The sequence below is a fragment of the Artemia sp. Qi Xiang Cuo genome, chromosome 9, assembly GCF_049724085.1.
Source record: "Artemia sp. Qi Xiang Cuo chromosome 9, ASM4972408v1, whole genome shotgun sequence".
Taxonomy (NCBI): Eukaryota; Metazoa; Arthropoda; class Branchiopoda; order Anostraca; family Artemiidae; genus Artemia; species Artemia sp. Qi Xiang Cuo.
This window is the reverse complement of record NC_142802.1, coordinates 17,261,438-17,284,204: the sequence shown is the minus strand read 5'-3', so window position 1 is coordinate 17,284,204 and position 22,767 is coordinate 17,261,438. Positions and strand designations below refer to the sequence as shown.

General features: G+C 35.8%; 1 protein-coding gene across 1 annotated transcript; it reads left to right on the top strand.

Annotated features, from left to right (window-relative positions):
* Positions 1-21,376: 21,376 nt before the first annotated feature.
* Positions 21,377-22,114, top strand: LOC148948378 (protein CFDP2-like). The gene has a single exon (XM_089094910.1). It carries the CDS (start codon positions 21,377-21,379, stop codon positions 22,112-22,114), a length of 738 nt encoding a protein of 245 aa, XP_088951036.1.
* Positions 22,115-22,767: the final 653 nt, after the last annotated feature.

The window sequence follows — 22,767 nt, the reverse complement described above, 5'->3', positions numbered from 1 at the left end:
AACTAGGGGAAATTGATATTTGGAAAGAGGGTTTTGGAGCTAGGCTATTCATTTCAAAATTAAAATTTGTAGAACCTGAACTAAACATGAGCTAAAATATTATACTAAAGAAAACAAGGAAGGGGGCTGACCTACTTCAAAGCAATAGGCTGCTTAAACCAATCAAGTTGATATTATTTATTAGGAAACTTTGAATGGGATAACTAAACATAAACATTATAATGAAAACAAGGGGGGAATTGATATTTGTAAAGAGGGCTTTGGAGCTAGGCTATTCATTTCAAAATTAAAGTTTGTAGAACCTGAACTAAACATGAGCTAGAATATTATAATAAAGAAAACAAGGAGGGGGGATGACCTACTTCAAAACAATAGACTGCTTAAACCAATCAAGTTGATATTATTTACTAGGATACTTTGAACGAGATTATACTGAACTTTGAACATTATACTGAAAATAAGGGGGAATTGATGTTTGGAAAGAGGGCTTTGGAGCTAGGCTATTCATTTCAAATTAAAGTTTATAGAACCTGACCTAAACATGAGCTAAATATTATAATAAATACAACAAGGAGGGGGCTGATCTACTTCAAAGCAGTAGGCTGCTTAAACCAATCAAGTTGATGTTGTTTACTAGGAAACTTTGAATGAGATTATACTGAACTTTGAACATTATACTGAAAATAAGGGGGAATTGATGTTTGGAAAGAGGGCTTTGGAGCTAGGCTATTCATTTCAAATTAAAGTTTGTAGAACCTGACCTAAACATGAGCTAAATCTTATAATAAAGACAACAAAGAGGGGGCTGATCTACTTCAAAGCAGTAGGTTGCTTAAACCAATCAAGTTGATGTTATTTATTAGGAAACTTTGAATGAGGTAACTAAACATAAACATTATAATGAAAACAAGGGGGAAATTGATGTTTGGGAAGAGGGCTTTGGAGCTAGGCAATTCATTTCAAAATTAAAGTTTATAGAACCTGACCTAAACAGGAGCTAGAATAATATAATAAAGATAACAAGGAGGGGGGCTGACCTACTTAAAAGCAATAGGCTACTTTAATCAATCAAGGTCATATTATTTAATAGGAAACTTTGAATGAGGTAACTAAACGTAAACATTATAATGAAAACAAGGGGGGAATTGATTTTTGGAAAGAGGGCTTTCGAGCAAGGCCATTCATTTCAAAATTAAAGTTTGTAGAACCTGACCGAAACCTGAGCTAGAATATTATAATAAAGACAACAAGGAGAGGGGATGCTCAGAAACAAATTGACTAGCCTACTCAAAAGTTTGACTGCCAGACTAACCTTTCCCATGCAAGTCTATATATTTAACTGCTATGTCCGATAAAGGCCTTTTTTGTGCAGATCCTGGACTATACTGTACAAAACTAATAAGCTAGTCTATATTTTTTTTTTTAATTAGACCAAACCATCTAAATTAGCAATTTATTCAACTTTTTTTAATAGCCTAGGGTTGACCAGCCCACTCAAAGGTGTGACTACCAGAGTAGCCTGTCCTATGGAAGTCTATATATTTAGCTGCTATGTTCAATAAAGGCCTTTTTTGTACAGAACCTGGGCTATACTGTACAAAACTAATAAACTAGTCAATATTTTTTTTTTTGATTAGGCCAAACCATCTAAACTAGCCTATTAATCTTACCTTCAACTCCAACTTCTTCTGAGACTTTATCCCATGCTTTCATTACAATCAACATGTTTTTATGGTTTTTATCAGCTTTAGAGTAGAGAACTTTGTTTACTTTACAGCTTTTTGGATACCACAACACCAAGAAATACCTTTCAAAAGGCGTTTCAGAGCAATTTCTTTTCTTAATTTCACTTCTAAACCCATTTTCCAACTTGAAGTACCCATCCTTTTCACTCAAAACTTTATAGCTTTTTGGATAACTCAACACAAAGAAATACCTTTCAAAAGGTATTTCAGAGCAAGGTCATTTGGTTACGTTATACATAAACCAATTTTTAAAGTTGCTGCCTCTAACCATTTCACATGTAGCTTAACTCGCCATCTTTTTTAATCCACAAGAACAAAGAAATAACTTCCAAAATCCATTTTGGAGCACCGATTTTTCGTAACATCCCTTTTAAACCCATTTTAAAACTTGACGTACTCCTCGTTTTCATCCACAGCTTTACTGTACAGCTTTTTAGATATCTCAACACCAAGCAATACTTTTCAAATAGCATTTCAGAGCAAGTTCTTTTCTTAATGTCACTCTTACACCAATTTTACATGTTGAAGCATCCATCCTTTTCACTCACAACTTTACTTTACAGCTTTTTGGATGCCTCAACACCAAGAAATACCATTCAAAAGGCATTTCAGAGCCACTTCTTTTCTTAATGTCCCTTCTAAACCCATTTTCCAACTTGAAGTACCCATCCTTTTCACCCATAACTTTACTTTACAACTTTTTGGATACCTCAACACCATGCAATACTTTTCAAAGGGCATTTCAGAGCAAGTTCCTTTCTTAAAGTCCCTCCTAAACCCATTTTACAAGTTGAAGCATCCATCCCTTTCACCCACAACTTTACTTTACAGCTTTTTGGTTCTTTTGAATGCGCCAATACCATGCAATACTTTTCAAAGACATTTCAGAACAAGTTCTTTTCATAATGTCCATCCTAAACCCATTTTACAAGTTGAAGTGCCCATCCTTTTCACCCACAACTTTACTTTACAGCTTTTTGAATGCTCCAACACCAAGCAATACCTTTCAAAAGGCATTTCAGAGCAACTTCTTTTATTAATGTCACTTCTAAACCCATTTTCCAGCGTGAAGTAGCCATCCTTTTCAATCACAAGTTTACTTTACAGCTTTTTGGATACCTCAACACCAAGAAATACTTCTCAAAAGATATTTCAGAGCAAGTTCCTTTCTTAATGTCCTTCCTAAACCATTTTACAAGTTGAAGCATCTATCCTTTTCACCCACAACTTTACTTTACAGCTTTTTGGATACCTCAACACCAAGAAATACCTTTCAAAAGGCATTTCAGAGCAACATCTTTTCTTAATATCTCTTCTAAATCCCATTTTCCAAATTGAAGTATCCCATCCTTTTCATCCACAACATCACTTTTCAGCGTTTTGGATACCTCAAAACCAAGCAATACTTATCCAAAGGCGTTTCAGAGCAAGTTCTTATCTTATTGTCCCTCTTAAAACCGTTTTACAGCTTGAAGCATCCATCCTTTTCACTCACAACTTTACTTTACAGCTTTTTAGATGCCTCAACACCAAGAAATATCATTCAAAAGGCATTTCAGAGCAACTTCTTTTCTTAATGTCCCTTCTAAACCCATTTTCCAACTTGAAGTACCCATCCTTTTCACACACAAGTTTACTTTACAACTTTTTGAATGCTTCAACACCAAGCAATACTTTTCAAAGGGCATTTCAGAAAAAGTTCTTTTCTTAATGTCCTTCCTAAACCTATTTTACAAGTTGAATTACCCATCCTTTTCATCCACAACTTTATTTTGGAGCTTTTTGAATGCTCCAACACAAAGCAATACTTCTCAAATGGCATTTCAAAACAAGTTATATTCATAATGTCCTTCCTAAACCCTTTTTACAAGTTGAAGTTCCCAGCCTTTTCACCCGCAACTATACTTTACAGCTCTTGAATGCCACAACACCAAGCAACACTTTTCGAAAAACATCTCAGAACAAGGTCTTTTCTTAATGTCTCTCCTAAACCAATTTTACAAGTTGAAGTACCCATTCTTTTCACCCACAACTTTACTTTACAGCTTTTGAATGCCCCAACACCTAGCAATACTTTTCAAAATGCATTTCAGAACCAGTTCTTTTCTTAATGTTCCTCCAAAAACCATTTTACAAGTTTAAGTACCCGTCCATTTCATCAAAACTTTACTTTACAACTTTTTTTTCTTAATGTCCCTCCTAAACCCATTTTACAAGTTGAAGTACCCAACTTTGTCACCCAGAACTATACTTCACAGCTTTTTGAATGCCCACAACATCAAGCAATACTTTTCAAAAGGCATTTCAGAACAAGTTCTTTTCTTAGTGTTCCTCCTAAACCCATTTTACAATTTGAGGTACCCATCCTTTTCACCACAACTTTACTTTACAACTTTTGTGCCCGCCAAAATATCATGCAAGTTTCCACTTCAGTTCAAATTTTTTTGTGCACGCCACAATATCATGCAAGTTTCCACTTCAGTTCAGATTTTTTTCAAAGAGATGAAAAAAATTTAAAATACGGTTCCAAATTTTTCATAGAAGATAGAAAGTTCAAGTTATCTTCTGAATTTTATTAAAGATCTTACAGTTAAATTCTAGTTTCTCCAAAGAAAATAAAAATATTCTACTTCAGTTCTTAATTTTACAAAGGCACAAGGAAATTGAAAGTTATATTTGAAATTTTTCCATAGAAGATAGAAAAAGCTATACCATAGTTGTGAATATTTTCCCGGAAGATAAAAATTTCTACTTCAATTTTAAATTTTCTCAACGAAGTGAAGAAAAGTTCAAGTTCTAGTCATCATGCAAGATTCCACTTCAGTTCAGATTTTTCTCAAGGAGACGAAAAAATTTAAAATACTGTTCCAAATTTTTCATAGAAAATAGAAAGTTCAAGTTATCTTCTGAATTTTATTAGAGAACTTACAGTTCAATTCTAATTTCTCCAAAGAAAATAAAAATCTTCCACTTCAGTTCTTAATTTCACAAAGACACATGGAAATTTAAAGTTCTATTTGAAATTTCTCAATGAAGTGAAGAAAAGTTCAAGCTCTCTTCTGAATTTTCTCAATGAAAAAGAAATTAGTTATTGATCAATTCTATTTTTCCTAATAATATAAAAAGGTTCCACTTCAGTTCAGATGTTTCCCCAAAGACATAAATTTTAAATTCTCCTCCAAAGTTTTTGTAGAAGATAGAAAAAGTTACACATTGATCGTGAATATTTCACTATGAAGATAAGGAGCTAATTTTCCCATTGATGTGAAGAAAAGTTAAAGTTCTTTTCCTAACTATCCATATGAAAAGAAATAAGTTACAGATCAATTCTATTTTCAAGAAAAAATTTAAATTTTCCACTTCAGTTCAGATTTTTCTCAAAGAGATGGAAAAATTTAAAATTACTGTTCTAAATTTTTCATAGAAGATAGAAAAAGTTATAGGTTGATCATGAAAAGTTAACTCAAGTCTGAATTTTATTAAAGAACTTACAGTTCAATTCTAATTTCTCCAGAGAAAAATAAAAATCTTCCACTTCAGTTCTTAATTTCACAAAGACACAAAGAAATTTAAAGTTCTCTTCTGAATTTTCTTAGAGAAAATAAAAAAGTTATAGTTCAATTCTAATTTTTTTCAAAGAAAATAAAAAATCTCCAACTTTTTAATAAACATTCTAAGCGCTTAACATGCTAACGTTTCCTAAGATAATAGAAATATAACAAAGTAATGCATAAAATATTTTTATTGAAGTAACAATATGTAGTAACAACATAAAATACAAAGTCAACCTGGGGGGATTTTAAGGTGAGTATGGTTAGGTTAGGTTAGACTAGATTAAGTTAGGTTAGATTAGGTTAAACCAGGTTATATAAGTTAGGTTAGGTTAGCTAAGTTAGGTTAGGTTAGCTAGTAAACATCTCTCCATGTTTAAGTTTGGTAAGGTAAGGTTAGGTTAGATTAAGTTATGTTAGGATAAATTAGGTTATGTTAGCCTACGTACGAAGTCAGGTTAGGTAAGTTAGGTTAGGTTAGGTTAGCTAAGTTAGGTTAGGTTAGGTTAGCTAGTAAACATCTCTCCATGTTTAAGTTAGGTTAGGATAGGTTAGGCTAGATTAAGTTATGTTAGGTTAGGTTAAGTTAGGTTAGGTTAGGTTAGCCTACGTACCCGCGCGTACGTAGGCTAACGTAACCTAACTTAAACTAACCTAACATAACTTAACTTTTTCTAACATAACTTTTTCTATCTTCTATGAAAAATTTAGTAGTTGCTGGGTACTTCAACTTTTAAAATGGTTTTAGGAGGGACATTAAGAAAGGAACTTGTTCTGAAATGCATTTTGAACAGTATTGCTAGGTTTTGGGGCATTCAATATCTGTAAAGTAAAGTTGTGGGTAAAAAGGATGAGTACTTCAACTTGTAAAATGGGTTTAGGAGGGACATTAAGAAAAGAACTTGTTCTGAAATGTCTTTCGAAAAGTATTGCTTGGTGTTGTGGCATTCAAGAGCTGTAAAGTATAGTTGCGGGTAAAAAGGCTGGGTACTTCAACTTGTAAAATGGGTTTAGGAAGGACATTAAGAAAAGAACTTGTTCTGAAATGCCTTTTGAAAAGTATTGCTTGGTGTTGGGCATTCAAAAAGCTGTAAAGTAAAGTTGTGGGTGAAAAGGATGGGTACTTCAATTTATAAAATGGGTTTAGGAAGGACATTATTAAAAGAACTTGTTCTGAAATGCCCTTTGAAAAGTATTGCTTGGTGTTGGGCATCCAAAAAGTTGTAAAGTAAATTTGTGGGTGAAAAGGATGGGTACTTTAAGTTGGAAAATGGGTTTAGAAGGGACATTAAGAAAAGAAGATGCTCTGAAATGCCTTTTGAATGGTATTTCTTGGTGTTGAGGCATCTATAAAGCTGTAAAGAAAAGTTGTGAGCGAAAAGGATGGATGCTTCGACTTGTAAAATTGGTTTAGGAGGGACATTAAGAAAGGAACTTGCTCTGAAATGCCTTTTGAAAAGTATTGCTTGGTTTTGAGATATCCAAAAAGCTGTAAAGTAAAGTTGTGGGTGAAAAGGATGGGATACTTCAAGTTGGAAAATGGGATTTAGAAGGGATATTAAGAAAGGAAGTTGGTCTGAAATGCCTTTTGAAAGGTATTTCTTGGTGTTGAGGTATCCAAAAAGCTGTAAAGTAAAGTTGTGGGTGAAATGGATGGATGCTTCAACTTGTAAAATGGGTTTAGGAGGGACATTAAGAAAGGAACTTGCTCTGAAATGTCTTTTGAGAAGTATTTCTTGGTGTTTAGGTATCAAAAAAGTTGTAAAGTAAAGTTGTGAGTGAAAAGGATGGCTACTTCAAGTTGGAAAATGGGTTTAGAAGTGACATTAAGAAAAGAAGTTGCTCTGAAATGCCTTTTGAAAGGTATTGCTCGGTGTTGGAGCATTCAAAATGCTGTAAAGTAAAGTTGTGGGTGAAAAGGATGGGTACTTCAATTTGTAAAATGGGTTTAGGATGGACATTATGAAAAGAACTTGTTCTGAAATGTCTTTGAAAAGTGTTACATGGTATTGGCACATTCAAAAGAACGAAAAAGCTATAAAGTAAATTTTTGGATGTAAAGGATGGATGCTTCAAGTTGTAAAACGGGTCTAGGAGGGTCTTTAAGAAAGGAACTTTCTATGAAATCCCTTTTGAAAAGTATTGCTTGGTGTTGAGATATCCAAAAAGTTGTAAAGTAAAGTTGTGGGTGAAAAAGATGATTACTTCAAGTTGGAAAATGAGTTTAGAAGGGACATTAAGAAAAGAAGTTGCTTTGAAATGCCTTTTGAATGGTATTTCTTGGTGTTGAGGCATCCAAAAAGCTGTAAAGTAAAGTTGTGAGTGAAAAGGATGGATGCTTCAACATGTAAAATTGGTGTAGGAGGGACATTCAGAAAGGAACTTGCTCTGAAATGCCTTTTGAAAAGTATTGCTTGGTGTTGAGATATCCAAAAAGCTGTAAAGTAAAGTTGTGGGTGAAAAGGATGGGTACTTCAAGTTGGAAAATGGGTTTAGAATGAACTTTAAGAAAAGATGTTGCTCTGCAATGCCTTTTGAAAGGTATTTCTTGGTGTTGAGGTATCCAAAAAGCTGTAAAGTAAAGTTTTGGGTGAAAAGGATGGATGCTTCAACTTGTAAAATGGGTTTAGGAGGGACATTAAGAAAGGAACTGGTTCTGAAATACCCTTTGAAAAGTTTTTCTTGGGTGTTGCGGTATCCAAAAAACTGTAAAGTAAAGTTGTGAGTGAAAAGGATGGGTACTTCAAGTTGGAAAATGGGTTTAGAAGTGACATTAAGAAAAGAAAGTGTTCTGAAATGCCTTTAGAAAGGTATTTCTTGGTGTTGAGGTATCCAAAAAGCTGTAAAGTAAACAAAGTTCTCTATTCTAAAGCTGATAAAAACCATAAGAACATGTTGCTTGTAATGAAAGCATGGGATAAAGTCTCAGAAGAAGTTGGAGTTGAAGCTAAGATTGATTAGATGGTTTGGCCTAATTAAAAAAAAAAAATATTGACTAGTTTATTAGTTTTGTACAGTATAGCCCAGGTTCTGCACCAAAATGCCCTTTATTGGACATAACAGCTAAATATATAGACTTGCATGGGACAGGCTACTCTGGTACTCACACCTTTGAGTAGGCTAGTCAACCCCAGGCTATTAAAAAAAGTTGAATAAATTACTAATTTAGATGGTTTGGTGTAATTAAAAAAAAAAATATAGACTAGTTTATTAGTTTTGTACAGTATAGTCCAGGTTCTGCACAAAAAGGCCTTTATTGGACATAGCAGCTAAATATATAGACTTGCATGGGAAAGGTTAGTCTGGCAGTCACACTTTTGAGTTGGCTAGTCAACCCAAGGCTATTAAAAAAGTTGAATAAATTGCTAATTTAGATGGTTTGGTATAATTAAAAAAAAAATATAGACTAGTTTATTAGTTTTGTACAGTATAGACTAGGTTCTGCACGAAAAAGTCTTTATTGAACATAGCAGCTAGATATACACACTTGCATGTGACAGTTTACTCTGGCAGTCATACTTTTGAGTAGGCTAGTCAATTTGTTTTTGGGCCTCCCCTCTCCTTTTTGTATTTATTATAATATTCTAGCTCAGATTTCGGTCAGGTTCTACAAACTTTAATTTTGAAATGAATGGCCTTGCTCCAAAGCCCTCTTTCCAAATATCAATTCCCCCCTTGTTTTCATTATAATCTTTATTTTTATTTAAATCCTTCAAAGTTTTCCTATTAATTAATATCACCTTGATTGATGTAAGTAGCCTATTGCTTTTAAGTAGGTCAGCCCCCCTCCTTGTTATCTTTATTATATTATTCTAGCTCCTGTTTAGGTCAGGTTCTACAAACTTTATTTTTTAAATGAATTGCCTAGCTCCAAAGCCCTCTTCCCAAACATCACTTCACCCCTTGTTTTCATTATAATGTTTATGTTTAGTTACCTAATTCAAAGTTTCCTAATAAATAACATTAACTTGATTGGTTTAAGCAACCTACTGCTTTGAAGTAGATCAGCCCCCTCCTTGTTGTATTTATTATAATATTTAGCTCATGTTTAGGTCAGGTTCTATAAACTTTAATTTGAAATGAATAGCCTAGCTCCAAAGCCCTCTTTCCAAACATCAATTCCCCCTTATTTTCAGTATAATGTTCAAAGTTCAGTATAATCTCGTTCAAAGTTTCCTAATAAATAATATCAACTTGATTGGCTTAAGCAGTCTACTGCTTTGAAGTAGATCAGCCCCCTCCTTGTTGTCTTTATTATAATATTTAGCTCATGTTTAGGTCAGGTTTTACAAACTTTAATTTGAAATGAATAGCCTAGCTCCAAAGCCCTCTTTCCAAACATCAATTCCCTCTTATTTTCAGTATAATGTTCAAAGTTCAGTATAATCTCGTTCAAAGTTTCCTAGTAAATAATATCAACTTGATTGGTTTAAGCAGTCTATTGTTTTGAAGTAGGTCATCCCCCTCCTTGTTTCTCTTTATTATAATATTCTAGCTCATGTTTAGGTCAGGTTCTACAAACTTTAATTTTGAAATGAAAAGCCTAGCTCCAAAGCCCTCTTTCCAAATATCAATTTCCCCTCGTTTTCATTATAATGTTTATGTTTAGTTATCTCATTCAAAGTTTCCTAATAAATAATATCAACTTGATTGATTTAAGTAGCCTATTGCTTTGAAGTAGATCAGCCCCCCTCCTTGTTGTCTTTATTATATTATTCTAGCTCCTGTTTAGATCAGGTTCTACAAACTTTAATTTTGAAATAAAAAGCCTAGCTCCAAAGCCCTCTTTCCAAAGATCAATTCCCCCCTTGTTTTCATTATAATGTTTATGTTTAGTTACCTAATTCAAAGTTTTCCTTATAAGTAATGTCAACTTGATTGGTTTAAGCAGCCTACTGCTTTGAAGTAGATCAGCCCCCTCCTTGTTTTCTTTATTATAATATTCTAGCTCATGTTTAGTTCAGGTTCTACAAACTTTAATTTTGAAATGAATAGCCTAGCTCCAAAACCCTCTTTCCAAATATCAAGTCCCCCTTCGGTTTCATTGTCATGTTTATGTTTAGTTATCTCATTCAAAGTTTCCTAATAAATAATATAAACTTGATTGATTTCATTAGACTATTAACTTGACGTAGATCAGTCTCCCTTCCTTGTTTTCTTTAGTATAATATTTTAGCTCATGTTTAGGTCATGTTCTACAAACTTTAATATTGAAATGAATAGTCTAGCTCCAAAGCCCTCTTTCCGAACATCAATTCCCCCTTATTTTCAGTATAATGTTCAAAGTTCATAATTGCCACCATTCTAAATGTACCCAGACCCTACCTTCAGATTTCGATAAGAAAATAACTTTTTCTGAAAAGATATAATAAAGCCCTAAAAAAGTATTATTAAATGGGGGCTCATGGGCCTTTGGGGATCCGGGGGCCCTTTGGGAGTCCGGGGGACCTTTGGGGACCGGGGGCTTCCTTGGGGGTTGGGGTAGGGGGATCAGAGCCCTTTGGGGTTGGGGTAGAGGACCTCACAACACTGTTCAAATACAACTTGTGTATTATAACGACCACATAGTTTCACCCTCAAATCCTCTTCTAAAATCATCTTTTAAAATCATCTTTTAAAATGTCTCTAACTGTTTCGCCGATATAATTCCCTAAAATGTCTAAAATGGTTTCGCCCAAATAATCCCTAAACGTAATTTCACCGTGTTCCTTTTGTTTTTGGCATCCCTGCAGTCTCACATTTCAAATTACTAAGAAACCCTTTCCCGTGTTAATCTATTCATCTTTAAGATGTATCTTGGAGAATTGTTTCCATGGCGAAGTTTTATTAATATCTTTTGGAGTTCGACCAGTAGAATTGTTTCCGGGGCGAAGACATTAATGTCTTGAATCTATTCCTGGAAAATTGTTTCTGGGCGAAAATTTTTAATGTCTGACAGATGATGTCATTGGTTGATTGATTTGTCAAGAAAGGGGAATTAATCTGTTGTTTCTAAGGGGAATTATTGATTCACGAAAGGGGAATTGAGGTTATTGACCCACTTCGATTGGCTGAGAAGGAAACACGTGATCTAACTGTTTCCTAATTCCTGGACGGCATAACATTCGCCTCTAGCGTGCACATGGCCAAAACAACAACATCAAATAAATCGACCTTTGGAAATTTAGGTCATTGACCCACTTCGATTATGCAATCATTCTCCCTGGGGATTCCATGCCCATATTTGGTGTACTGACAGAGTTAGACTAAATTGTAGATGGCAGCAGGGGTGAGTCTTGGGGCTGGTACCCCCCTTTCTACTAGTGTGATCTTTGTCACTATTTAATAAAAGTTGTTTTGTGTCAAGCTTACAATTTTAATACGTACCTAGAACAAACTACTATATTTCACTCCAGAGAAGCAATTAATTTATTTTCTAAGTAAAAAAAAAATTTTTACCACCCAAGCCATACTAAAATCACATTTGTCAATAAAAAAGAAGCCTAGATCCATAAACAATCTGTATCCTCTGTTGAATAAAACCACATTCCTACTATACCAATAGGCAATTTGAACGAGGGAAACCTGATTGAGGATACCATTATCAGCGCTAATTTTTGTTAATACAGTTTATTTTATTTTCCACCAGACTAAGTATGAAAAAGGGAAAACTATGCAAGCTTGTATTTTACTAATTTTGAAGTCTTTCTTTGGTCGAACTGGCCAGCAGTAAAACTATGAATGGGAGTTTAACCTTGTCCAGTTCGCTAAATTATTCGAATTGGCCAGGCATAAAAACTGTGAGTGAGAGTTTAATCTTGTCCAGCTCGCTAAATGATTCGAACTGCCCAGCCATAAAAACTATGAATGGGAGTTTAAGCTTGTCCAGCTCGCTAAATTATTCGAATTGGCCAGCAATAAGAACTGTAAGTGAGAGTTTAATCTTGTCCAGCTCGCTAAATGATTCGAACTGCCCAGCCATAAAAACTATGAATGGGAGTTTAACCTTGTCCAGTTCGCTAAATTACACATGCGATGTATTGTTGGTACTCCGGTCAACCCTACAGTTATCACGTTTCAATTTTTTTTGACAAGTTTGACGGTAGTGTCGGCTGAACACGCCTTTCAAGTAAAGAGACTATCAAGCTTTTCAGTGTCCAGTTGTTTCCATGGATCTTTCCTCTTTCTTTGGTACCGTGCTGTTCATAAAAATATAATTAATCTGACCTTAAAAAGATTCTGCCTTACCAAACCGAATAACCTTTGTTTTCCTTTGCATAAAAAAGGGACTATGAAGTCATTGGCGCCGGCAAAGGGGGCAGGGGGCTCATGCCCCTCCAGAAATTTGGGACTATTAAGTAATTATAAGCAAACCAAAGGAAAAAGATCAGAATAGGGAAAAAGATGGAAAAAATGTATGTTGCGCCATTGTTGGTGGCCTGTCAATAAATTTTGACCCTTAATAAGGAAAATATAAGTTCTAATTTGTGACTGAGTGACCCGTTTCCAGTTTTCCACAAAAAGCTTTTCTATATGATTTGGTTGAAGTAACAAAAAAAAAAAATCAAATTCTTCATAGTAATGAATACTAAGTAAATAACCATCCTTGTCAATAACGAAAATGTAAGAGCATAACTATTGATAACATTCAATCAAAGAATCAGCCTTTTATGGTGATCCTAAATATGTATTTGTTTATTAGTAATTAGTGCAGTGATTAGTACACAAGAAAGTTCGATTAATTATAGAAAACACAAGGAATACATCTTAATAAGGGGCAATTTCGGTAAAAATATGGCGTAAACTTTTGCTTGCATTGCAAGAGTACCCATGAGCAGATGTATGAAGCTATATTCAGAAATGTTTCCCCTGAACGGAATACTGGGAATTTTTGTATTTTCCCCCGAACGGATACCTTTTTTGTGTTTTATTATCATTTATTTTTCTTTTCCAAGAGTTATTGTACTTATCTAGTAGTCACTTTGAAAAATATTCAATTTTTTACACTTTTGAAGTATAAAGGTGTCAAATATATTGGTTTTTGGTATTCTAAAAATGTTGAATTAAAAAATTTTGTTTAATTTTCTTCATTTTAGTTTTAATGTTTTACTTTGAGCAAACTACTTTGATAATGCATTACTTTTTATAAGCAATTGAGTCTAAAGGCATTAAATATTTTGGTGTTTGATAACCAAGTTCAAAACTGTCGACATTGTTAAAATTATCCGTCCAACGCTTTGGTATTGCACAACAGAACTGAACGCTGGGAGTTTATATCTTAGTTTTTGTAATTAGGATAGCCTATTGTTTTGTATATTTTATTTAATTAATGTCTTTTTTCATTTTTATATACTTTTACTTTAATTGACATAATTTTTTCCATTGCCTTTTGAAAAATGTTTGTCTCTAAGCTTCATTTAAACAAAAAAAACAAGTTTTTTCAACTTAAAGTAAGGAGCAACATTAACCCTACACAGGCAATTGTTGTAAAAAAACAAATCTGTACTTTTCGAGCTTGGACTGCCATCTTGCTGTAAAAAAATACTGCTTTTATCAACATCTTTCGTTGGGGCTGAAAGATGGCAGTCGATTGATACCTTTGGGGAGCTGCTGTGTGACATGTGGCCTAAACAGTGAGTCACCAAACCAAGGGATAAGAAAAACGAATAAAACGGTAGGCATTTTCTAAGCTAGAAACTGAAAACAAAACGAAAAGGTGGGAGATTCCTTGCATGTCATAATTATGCGTATAAAATATATACCGTTTAGAATTACTGTAGTTGAAATTCACGAAATAAGCAAGAATTTGGATCAGTAGCAAGATAAACTTCCTCCTGTTGTAAAAATACAACATCGGACGATCGTGGCTCAAAATTATGAAACAAACAACTAAATAAGAAAATAAAAAGGGTGAAGAAAACAATATAATTTTACATCAGCTATTATGTAGGACGAGTCCCTCCTACATAGTAGCTCAAAGCACCCCTCAGGAATGGTGGATCATTGAGTAGACAGGGTGTTTCATATGTCTAATTTTTGTTTTCTTTCTAGATGGCGGAATATTACGACAGACTAAGAAAACGAGCTCAAAATCGCCGAATTGACGCAGAAGAGGCGGCCAAGTATATTTTTGACATTCGAGAAGACATGTTGTCTGATTTGTCCGACGATGATGATGACAATGATCCAGACTTCCTGTCTCCAGAAGATCTTATCGATGATCCTGATGCAGACTTGTTGCCTCTACTGGACAATCTCCACTTCTTCTTGGAACAGGATGACGTGGAGGCTAACACTGAACCCAGTGACGATGACTCGGGGGAAACTCCACCCTCCAGTCAGCAACAGCAACCGCTAACAACAAGTACTGGAAAATCAAAGAAGAAATCGAAAGTCCAAGAAAAATTCGACTGGAGAAAAGCAGAGATAGAAAAAGTTGATCTGTCTTGGAAAGGAGAGCCTCGCCAAGTTCCAGGCATCTTGGAGACTCCACTGAAATACTTCCAAAAATTCTTTGACGATGAACTTCTTGAGCTGATAGTTGAACAAAGTAACGTCTTTGCACTTCAAACTGAGGGATGCAACCTCTGCCTCACTGCCGAAGAGCTAAAAGTTTTCATGAGCATTATTCTATTATTTGGAGTGATAAAAGTTCCCTATTCTCGAATGCACTGGGAAGCAGCCACCAGATACCCTCAAATTGCCGAAAAGATGGGCCGACAAAGGTTTGACAAGATCAAACGTTTTCTTCATTTCAACGACAACAATAAAGCTAAGAAACCTGGAGAACAAGGATTTGACAAGCTATACAAGATTCGACCCGTCCTGAGTCATATCCGTTCCAAGTTTCTTGAAGTCAGCCCCGAAGAACACTATTCAATTGACGAGCAAATGATTCCTTTCAAGGGGTGAAGCAACTTGAGACAATATCTACCGAAAAGCCGACGAAGTGGGGAATAAAAGTGTTCACAAGAGCCGGTGTGTCAGGTTTTGTATATGATTTTGAAGTTTACCAAGGGAAGGGCACTCTTGTTGAAGATGACATAGAGCCAGATCTTGGAGTCGGAGGCAACATAGTTTTACGTCTGATGAGTACCTTACCAGAGAAAATGAACTACAAGATTTACTTTGACAACTGGTTTTCGAGCTTGAAACTAATGAGTTTACTCAAAATTAAAGGATTCCCTTGTATTAGTACGTTGAACAAAGCGTGACTGAAGAGCTGCCCGCTCCTCACAGATGGTGAAATGAAGAAACGAGAGAGAGGAACGTCAGATTACAGGACTGACATTCATTCTGGCGTTATTTTAGTGAAATGGTTAGATAACAACACGGTTTGCTTGGCTTCGACGTATGCGGGAATAACGCCACAGGATACGTACAGACACTGGAAAGTTAAGGATAAATCCAGGGTTGAAGTTTCAAGGCCAGCCATTGTTTATGAGTACAACCTTCATATGGGTGGCGTAGATTTAGCAGACATGCTGGCGGAGATGTGCCGAACTAATCTTCGGACACGAAAATGGTTAATGAGAATCTTCTGGTGGCTTATTGACACAGCAGTCTGCAATAGCTGGCTTCTTTTCAGATCAGACGTCAAAGCGCTGACTTCAAGGACAGACGAACCGATGATCTTGAGAGCCTTCAGGTCTGAAGTTGCTGCAGGGTTGTATGCCTCGGCGCGTGTGATAACCCAACGTAAACGTGGTTGACCATCCGCAGATGTTGAAGATAGTCCCAGCCCCAGCCCCATTCGAAGTCGCAATCGAATCCGACCGGCAATATCTGCTCAAGCCGATGGACTTGATCACTGGCCAAAAAAGACTGAAAAGCAGAGCCGCTGCAAAGAGTGCAAATCGGGATATACCACTTTTGAATGCGAAAAATGTGACCTTCCACTGTGCCTTACTGCCAAAAACAATTGTTTTAAAGCCTTCCACACCAAGTGAAAATGCCCCATTTTTATATATTCGAGAGGCTAATGTCGTATTTTTACAACATGGTCTAAAATTGACAATTTTGAATAAATCATGCAAAAATAAAATTTTTCGTCAATAGTCTGACCTAGAGATTACATGGGAAGCGTTGTAGATTTTTCCTGGTATTCGTTCATATAGTGGCCTGTCAAGGGTTAAAATTAAAACAAACAGAAATTATTACGGATATTAGGGGGGTTTCCCTCCTTTTCAACACCTCACTCTTCACGCTACAGTTTTTCAGCCCTTTAAAAAAGGAACCTGTTGTTTTAATCAAATGAACCTTGTGTTTCAGTTGTTTTTAAAGAACTGGGACAAAATTTTAACTTTAGCGCAAAGACTGAGGTGCTGAGGAGGGGACAACTCCCCTCATATACGTAATAATTTCTGTTCGTTTTAAGTTTTGATGTTGCTCCTTACTTTCCGTTGAAAAAAAAAAAATTATTTAATTTTTTCTCTTTTTTTAAATAACGCCATGATTTTCGGCTCCTACTTCACGGAAAAATCCCCCTTCCCAGAGAAACATCTTCTGGGCAATTCAATCCTGGTGAAAATTTGCCTCGGAGAATTACCCTTAACATCTCTAAAATTGGCTAAAATTGAATCGGTAAAGAATAAGCAAGACACATAAAGAAATTTCGTATAGGAACTCTGGAAAATTCACCCAGTGCAAAATTCTCCTAAAAGTTTCACCCCCTATGAACTTCCCTCTCCATGGAAAATTCTCCCCGTGCAAAATCCTTCCAGCAGAAAATTCGTCCTCCCCTCCCCAATCAAAAAATTTATGCATACTCCCCAATAACAAATAAAACAAGAGGTAAATTTTATAAATTAAAAACCTTTCCCCAGGGGCTGTAGGTGGTTTATTTTATCTCTAAAGACCTCATAGTTATTGGGACTTTAAACTATGCTGAAGAAAAAAACTATCTCAAAATTTTCATCGGACGATTTGGGGAAAAAATGGTGTGGGAGTGGGCCTAGTTGCCCTCCAATTTTTTTGGTAACTTAAAAAGGATAGTATAACTTTTCATTTCCGTTAGAATCAGCCTACTCTCACCATTTTAGGCCCACTTGATCGATACGATCACCCATGGAAAAAAAGAAGGAACAAATAAAGACGCAACCGTGATCTTTCTCTGGAAAAAATTACAAAATTCCACATTTTTGTTGATATGAGCTTGAAACCTCTACAGTAGGGTTCTTTGATACGCTGAATCCGATTGTGTGATTTTCATAAGAATATTATTACTTCGAAGGGGTCTTTTTCCCTTTGTTCAAAAAAAAAAAAATTCTCAGGCTCGTAGCTTTTGATGGGCAAAACTAAACTTAATTTTAAACTTATATATTTGGACTTAGCATAATAAGTCAATTCTTTTTACTGGTTTACCGACATCAGAATCTGTTTTTAGAGCTTCGGATACCCTTAATCATCGTTATTCCGTATTCATAGTTCGCTGATCCAAACTGTTTAATTACAATTCCAAATCCAAACAGAGATCATTGAAATATAGATCGTTTTTTCTGTGTTACCAAAAATATTGTATTCATAAGACTTTATGGTTTCATGAAATCTAATTAAACAAATATCAAAGGTTTTTCAACTAAAATAAGGTACTTTAAAGTATAAATAGAAATATATATAAATAGAAAAAGAAAACAACACCATTTAAAATTGCTCAAAACTAAGTTCCTAGCAGTATTTGCCATTCGAAAGAAATTTCTTGGCGGGGCTGATGATGACCTGCCTTGCATTTTCCACCTCTGTGCTGGTAAATATGGGAATATAACATATTAGCTGAATAGAGAAACAATTCAATTAATTAATACTCCCCCTTACCTCTTTCAACATTTATCTGAAGCCTCATGAAGAGGAAGCAGTTTATCCATTAGAGTGTACTTTCTTAGGAATCTACCCTACCCCCACCTATACAATGACTCATCCCTCCCCCCCCCCATTAAACCTGATACGCAATTACTGATCAACAAACGGAGCCTATTTTCATTACAAATAAAGCGAATTAACTTGGTTGAATCCAGTACTGTCACCGAGTGGCATTACTTCTTTTGCAACTGGGAAGCCTAAAATATGGATTATTGATACTTTTAAATCAATTAGCTTCTCGGAATTTTAAATTGATTGCAAATTCGTCCTCTTCAGGGTAAAGTCGTAGTTTGGTGCCCTAAAATACCAAGAAAACAAGACTTTCCCCTGGCCCAATATGTATGGTCACTTAAAAAAGAGCTTAAAATTTACGTTTGAATGAGATCCCTCCCAATTATCTAGGACATACGGTTTGATACAATCACCTCTGAGAAAAACAAAACAAATAAACATGCATCGACGGTGTTTTTTCTGAAAAAAAAACAACGAAATTCCACATTTTGAAAATTGGAGCTTGAAACCTCTATAGCAGGGTTCTCTGGTATGATAAAGGGATTTTCCATAAGATTGCTTGCTTTTTTTCGGAGTGTTTCATCTTTTTTTCAAAAATAAGGCAAAATTTCTCAGATTTTTGGTTTTGGGTGGGTAACCATAAACTGAAAGAATTATATCAAACAGTTCGCGGTAACGAACTGTAAGTAAGGAGCGACCCGGCTCAATGGTAACCGAAACTCTAAAAAACGAAACTTTGATACCAATAGATACATCAAAAGAATCATATTTTAATTCTGATTTCAAATATATAAGTTTCATCAAGTTTAGTCTTACCCGTCAAAAGTTAGGCGACTCAGAAAATTTGGATGATTTTAGAAAAAAGGGGGAAAGACCCCCTAAAAGTTATATAACCTTAGTCAAAATCACACCATCGTATTCAGCGTATCAGAGAACTCTACTGTAGAGGTTTCAAGCTCCTATCTGCAAAAATGTGGAATTTTCCATTTTTTGCCAGAAGAAAGATCACAGATGTGTGTTCATTTGTTTTTGTTTGTTTTTTTTTTCCCCAGGGATTATTGCATCGACCCCGTGGTCCTAGAATATCGAGAGAGGATTCACTCGACCGAAAATTAACCTTTCTGGTTCCTTGTTTAAATGACCAAAAAAATGGAGGGCAACTAGGCCCCCTTCCACGCTCATTTTTTTCCCAAAGTCACCCGATCAAAATTTTGAGATAGCATTTTGTTCAGCATGGTTGAAAATGTTATAGCTATGTCTTTTAGGATGACTTAATTCCTCAAAGCCCCCAGGGGGAGGGCTGACAGTTATGAACTTTACCCAATGTTAACATATAGTATTGGTTATTGGGAAGTATACAGACGTTTTCAGGGGGAATTTTTTCTGGTAGGGGGGGGTTGGGGTGGGTCGGGGGTTATATGGGAAGATCTTTTCATGGAGGAAGTTTTTATGGGGGAATGGACATTGCTATGAAGGGGGCGCCGGATTTCCCATCATTATTTTAAAAAAATCAGAAATTAAATAAAAAAACAAGTTTTTTAAACTGAAAGTAAGGAGCGACATTAAAACTTAAAACGAACAAAAATTATTCCGTATATGAAAGGGGATGTCCCCTCCTCGACACCTCGCTTTTTACGCTAAAGTTTGACTTCCCCACAAGTTTATTTTTTTAACCAATAAAAAACTTTAGCGTAAAGATCGAGGCGTTGAGGAGGGGACATCCCCTTTCATTTACGGAATAATTTCTGTTCGTTTTAAGTTTTCAATGTCGCTCCTTACTTTCAGTTTAAAAAACTTTTTTTTTTATTTAATATATTTAAAATCAGCATAAAAAGCCAATAATGCCGGTGTAGCAATTGCCATGAGAATGCCATTTTTAGTTTTGGTGAATATTGGTCCAAGTAACTTTTTACTTTCAGTCTTCTTTGATCACAACCTATTTGATAAGATTCTATTGTGACAATTTTTTTTTTTTAACCTGTTCATTTTATTTAGTTGAATTAGAGACTAAAAAGAAAATGGGTTAATATGACAGCTGGATAGTAACTCGGTGTTCTAAGAAAACTAAAACATATTTTTCCAGGACCAATTCTAAGAATCCTATTTCTTAGCTTAATTCATTGTAATGTGTCCTGTTGTCCAGTCATATGGGTGTCTACTTTCCCTTCTTTTCTCAAACCGCTTTCGAATACTTATGATAAAGCTATAAATCTTATTCAGGATGTAAATCGTTCGGCAACTAAACCGTTACTTGGTATTAAAAAAAACTTTATATTCTTTCCTGTGTGTCTTTCGCTTTTCGTCACCTCCATGGTGATATTCCTAGGTCCCTTAGGTTTACGTCTTCTTTTGTATCTGATCGGTCAAATTATCAATTCCGTAGTTCTCTATATATCCAAATTCCCAATACACCAACAATAACATCAGATCTTGATCCTCTTGTTCCGTGTCATTTGACATGGAACACCCTTCCCGATTCGGCTCGAGAATGCCACTTGTTTGGCACCTTCAAAAGACTAGTAAAAAAATATTTGTTTTCATTTGATTAATTTTCTTTACTTTTGCCTGTTGCCAATGTTTTTTTTTTTTTTTTTTTCTTTTTTTTTTTTTTTTTTTTTTTTATAGCTGTTGTGATTCATTGTCGTTTGATAAAGCTTAGTTAGTGAACTCTCCTTGTTTTTGTTGTTGTTGTTGTTTTTTTCTCCGTTTTATGAAGCAAATGCTTTCTATGTTATGAGTTCAAATGCTTATGTTTATATGTTTAAATGTTAATGTTATGTTTATATTGTTTAAATGTTAAGCGTTGAAATGTTTAATGTTTATTTGATCTTTTCATAATCCCGCTCCTAGAGGCCATGGAGCCTTTGCGGGGATTTGTAGATTGTTATGTAATTATTTTACTGATATATGGAAAATAAATCTATCTATCTATCTAAATCTAGTTTTTCTTTCGCTATTCTATTTTTTTTTAATGTCTGAATATATAAACCTCGCCCATGTATGCAGCCTGTCCCAAGCCAGGATAAAGAGGGAGGGTTGGGCTGTGGGCTTGCGACCCACACCCGGGACCTCAAGGGCCTGCCCCCGGGGGAAATCCTAACTGCAACCGAAATATCAAGTTTGAGCCTCGGATTTTTGAACCCCCTTTTGATGACGACCTCTGCATGCTCACGGACAAGATTTATGAATGCAAAACAACACCTCAAATTTGGTTTCTGGAACGTCCGCACAATGTCTAAAGACTCCAAGACTGAACAAGTGCTAAGAGCACTGGAAGATTACCACCTCGACCTTCTGGTTCTGTCAGAAATTCAATGGCTAGGATCTGGATCAAATAAACCGGATGGAGATATGACCATTATACAAATTGGATCACAGCAAAAGCGTGAATACGGAGTAGCCATAATGCTGACAAAAAAGACTTCCCAAGCTCTACTACAGTGGACACCGGTGTCACCTAGAATCCTGAAAGCCCGCTTCATCGGCGCGCATGCGAAACTGTCAGTAATAGTATGCTACGCACCCACCAATGACGCCATAGACGAAACAAAAGACGAATTTTACAGAGCTCTCAACTCCGTGGCAAACGACATACCATGGCATGACATAGCATGTTTTCTAGGAGACTTTAACGAGAAAACAGGGAACGACCGATCGTTTTCCCCAGAGGTTCTCGGCGAGCATGGCCTGGGCCAACGGAACAAAAACGGAGAACTACTTATGGAATTCGCGCTCCTTAACGACCTAGTAATCGGAGGTGCCCTATTTTCTCATCGGGATGTACACAAATATTCTTGGATATCTCCCGATGGCCACACCCGTGACCATTGTCTTTGGAGCAAGAAGTGGAGATCAAGCCTACTTGATATAAGGGAATATAGAAGAGCTGACGTTGGCTCAGATTATAATCTGATGGCCGCAAAAATCCACCTCAAATTGAAAAGATATAAAAACGCAAATAAGGCTTGAGAGAATTCAAATAAGGTTGAGAGAATTCAACCAAGCCTTTAAACTAGAGATGCGGAATAGATTTGAAGCCTTGTCTTTACTAGATGATGCTGATAGCAATCAATACTGGGAAAGCATAAAGTTGTTCTTTCACGATGCTGCGAAAGCCACCATTGGGTACCGCAAGAGCTTCTATCTGACCAAACATGGGAACTCATAGAGACAAGGAAAAACGTAAAAGCATCTCTTATCCAAAGACAAACCCCCAACCAACAAATCCTCAGAAACGATGAATACAGAGCTGCGGATAAACAGGTAAAGAAGAGTGCCAGAAAAGACCAGAGAAACCTTCTGGAGCGAAAAGCAGCGCAGGCAGAAGAAGCAGCGGAGAGAGGTGATTCAAGAGCCGTCTATAAAATCACTAATGAGATTATTGGAAAGAAATCCTCTATTCAACATGGACCAGTAACAGACCCATCGGGCATCCTGATAACACAGCATTCTGACGTAAACGAAGTTTGGGCCAGTCACTTCGAGAAGCTGTTGAATAGGCCTCCAGCAGACGATCCTCCAGAGATTCCAGCAACAACACTGTTTTCCTTAGATATCAGCACGGATCCTCCGTCATCCACTGAAATTATAGCAGCAGAAAAGAAGCTGAAAAATGGGAAGTC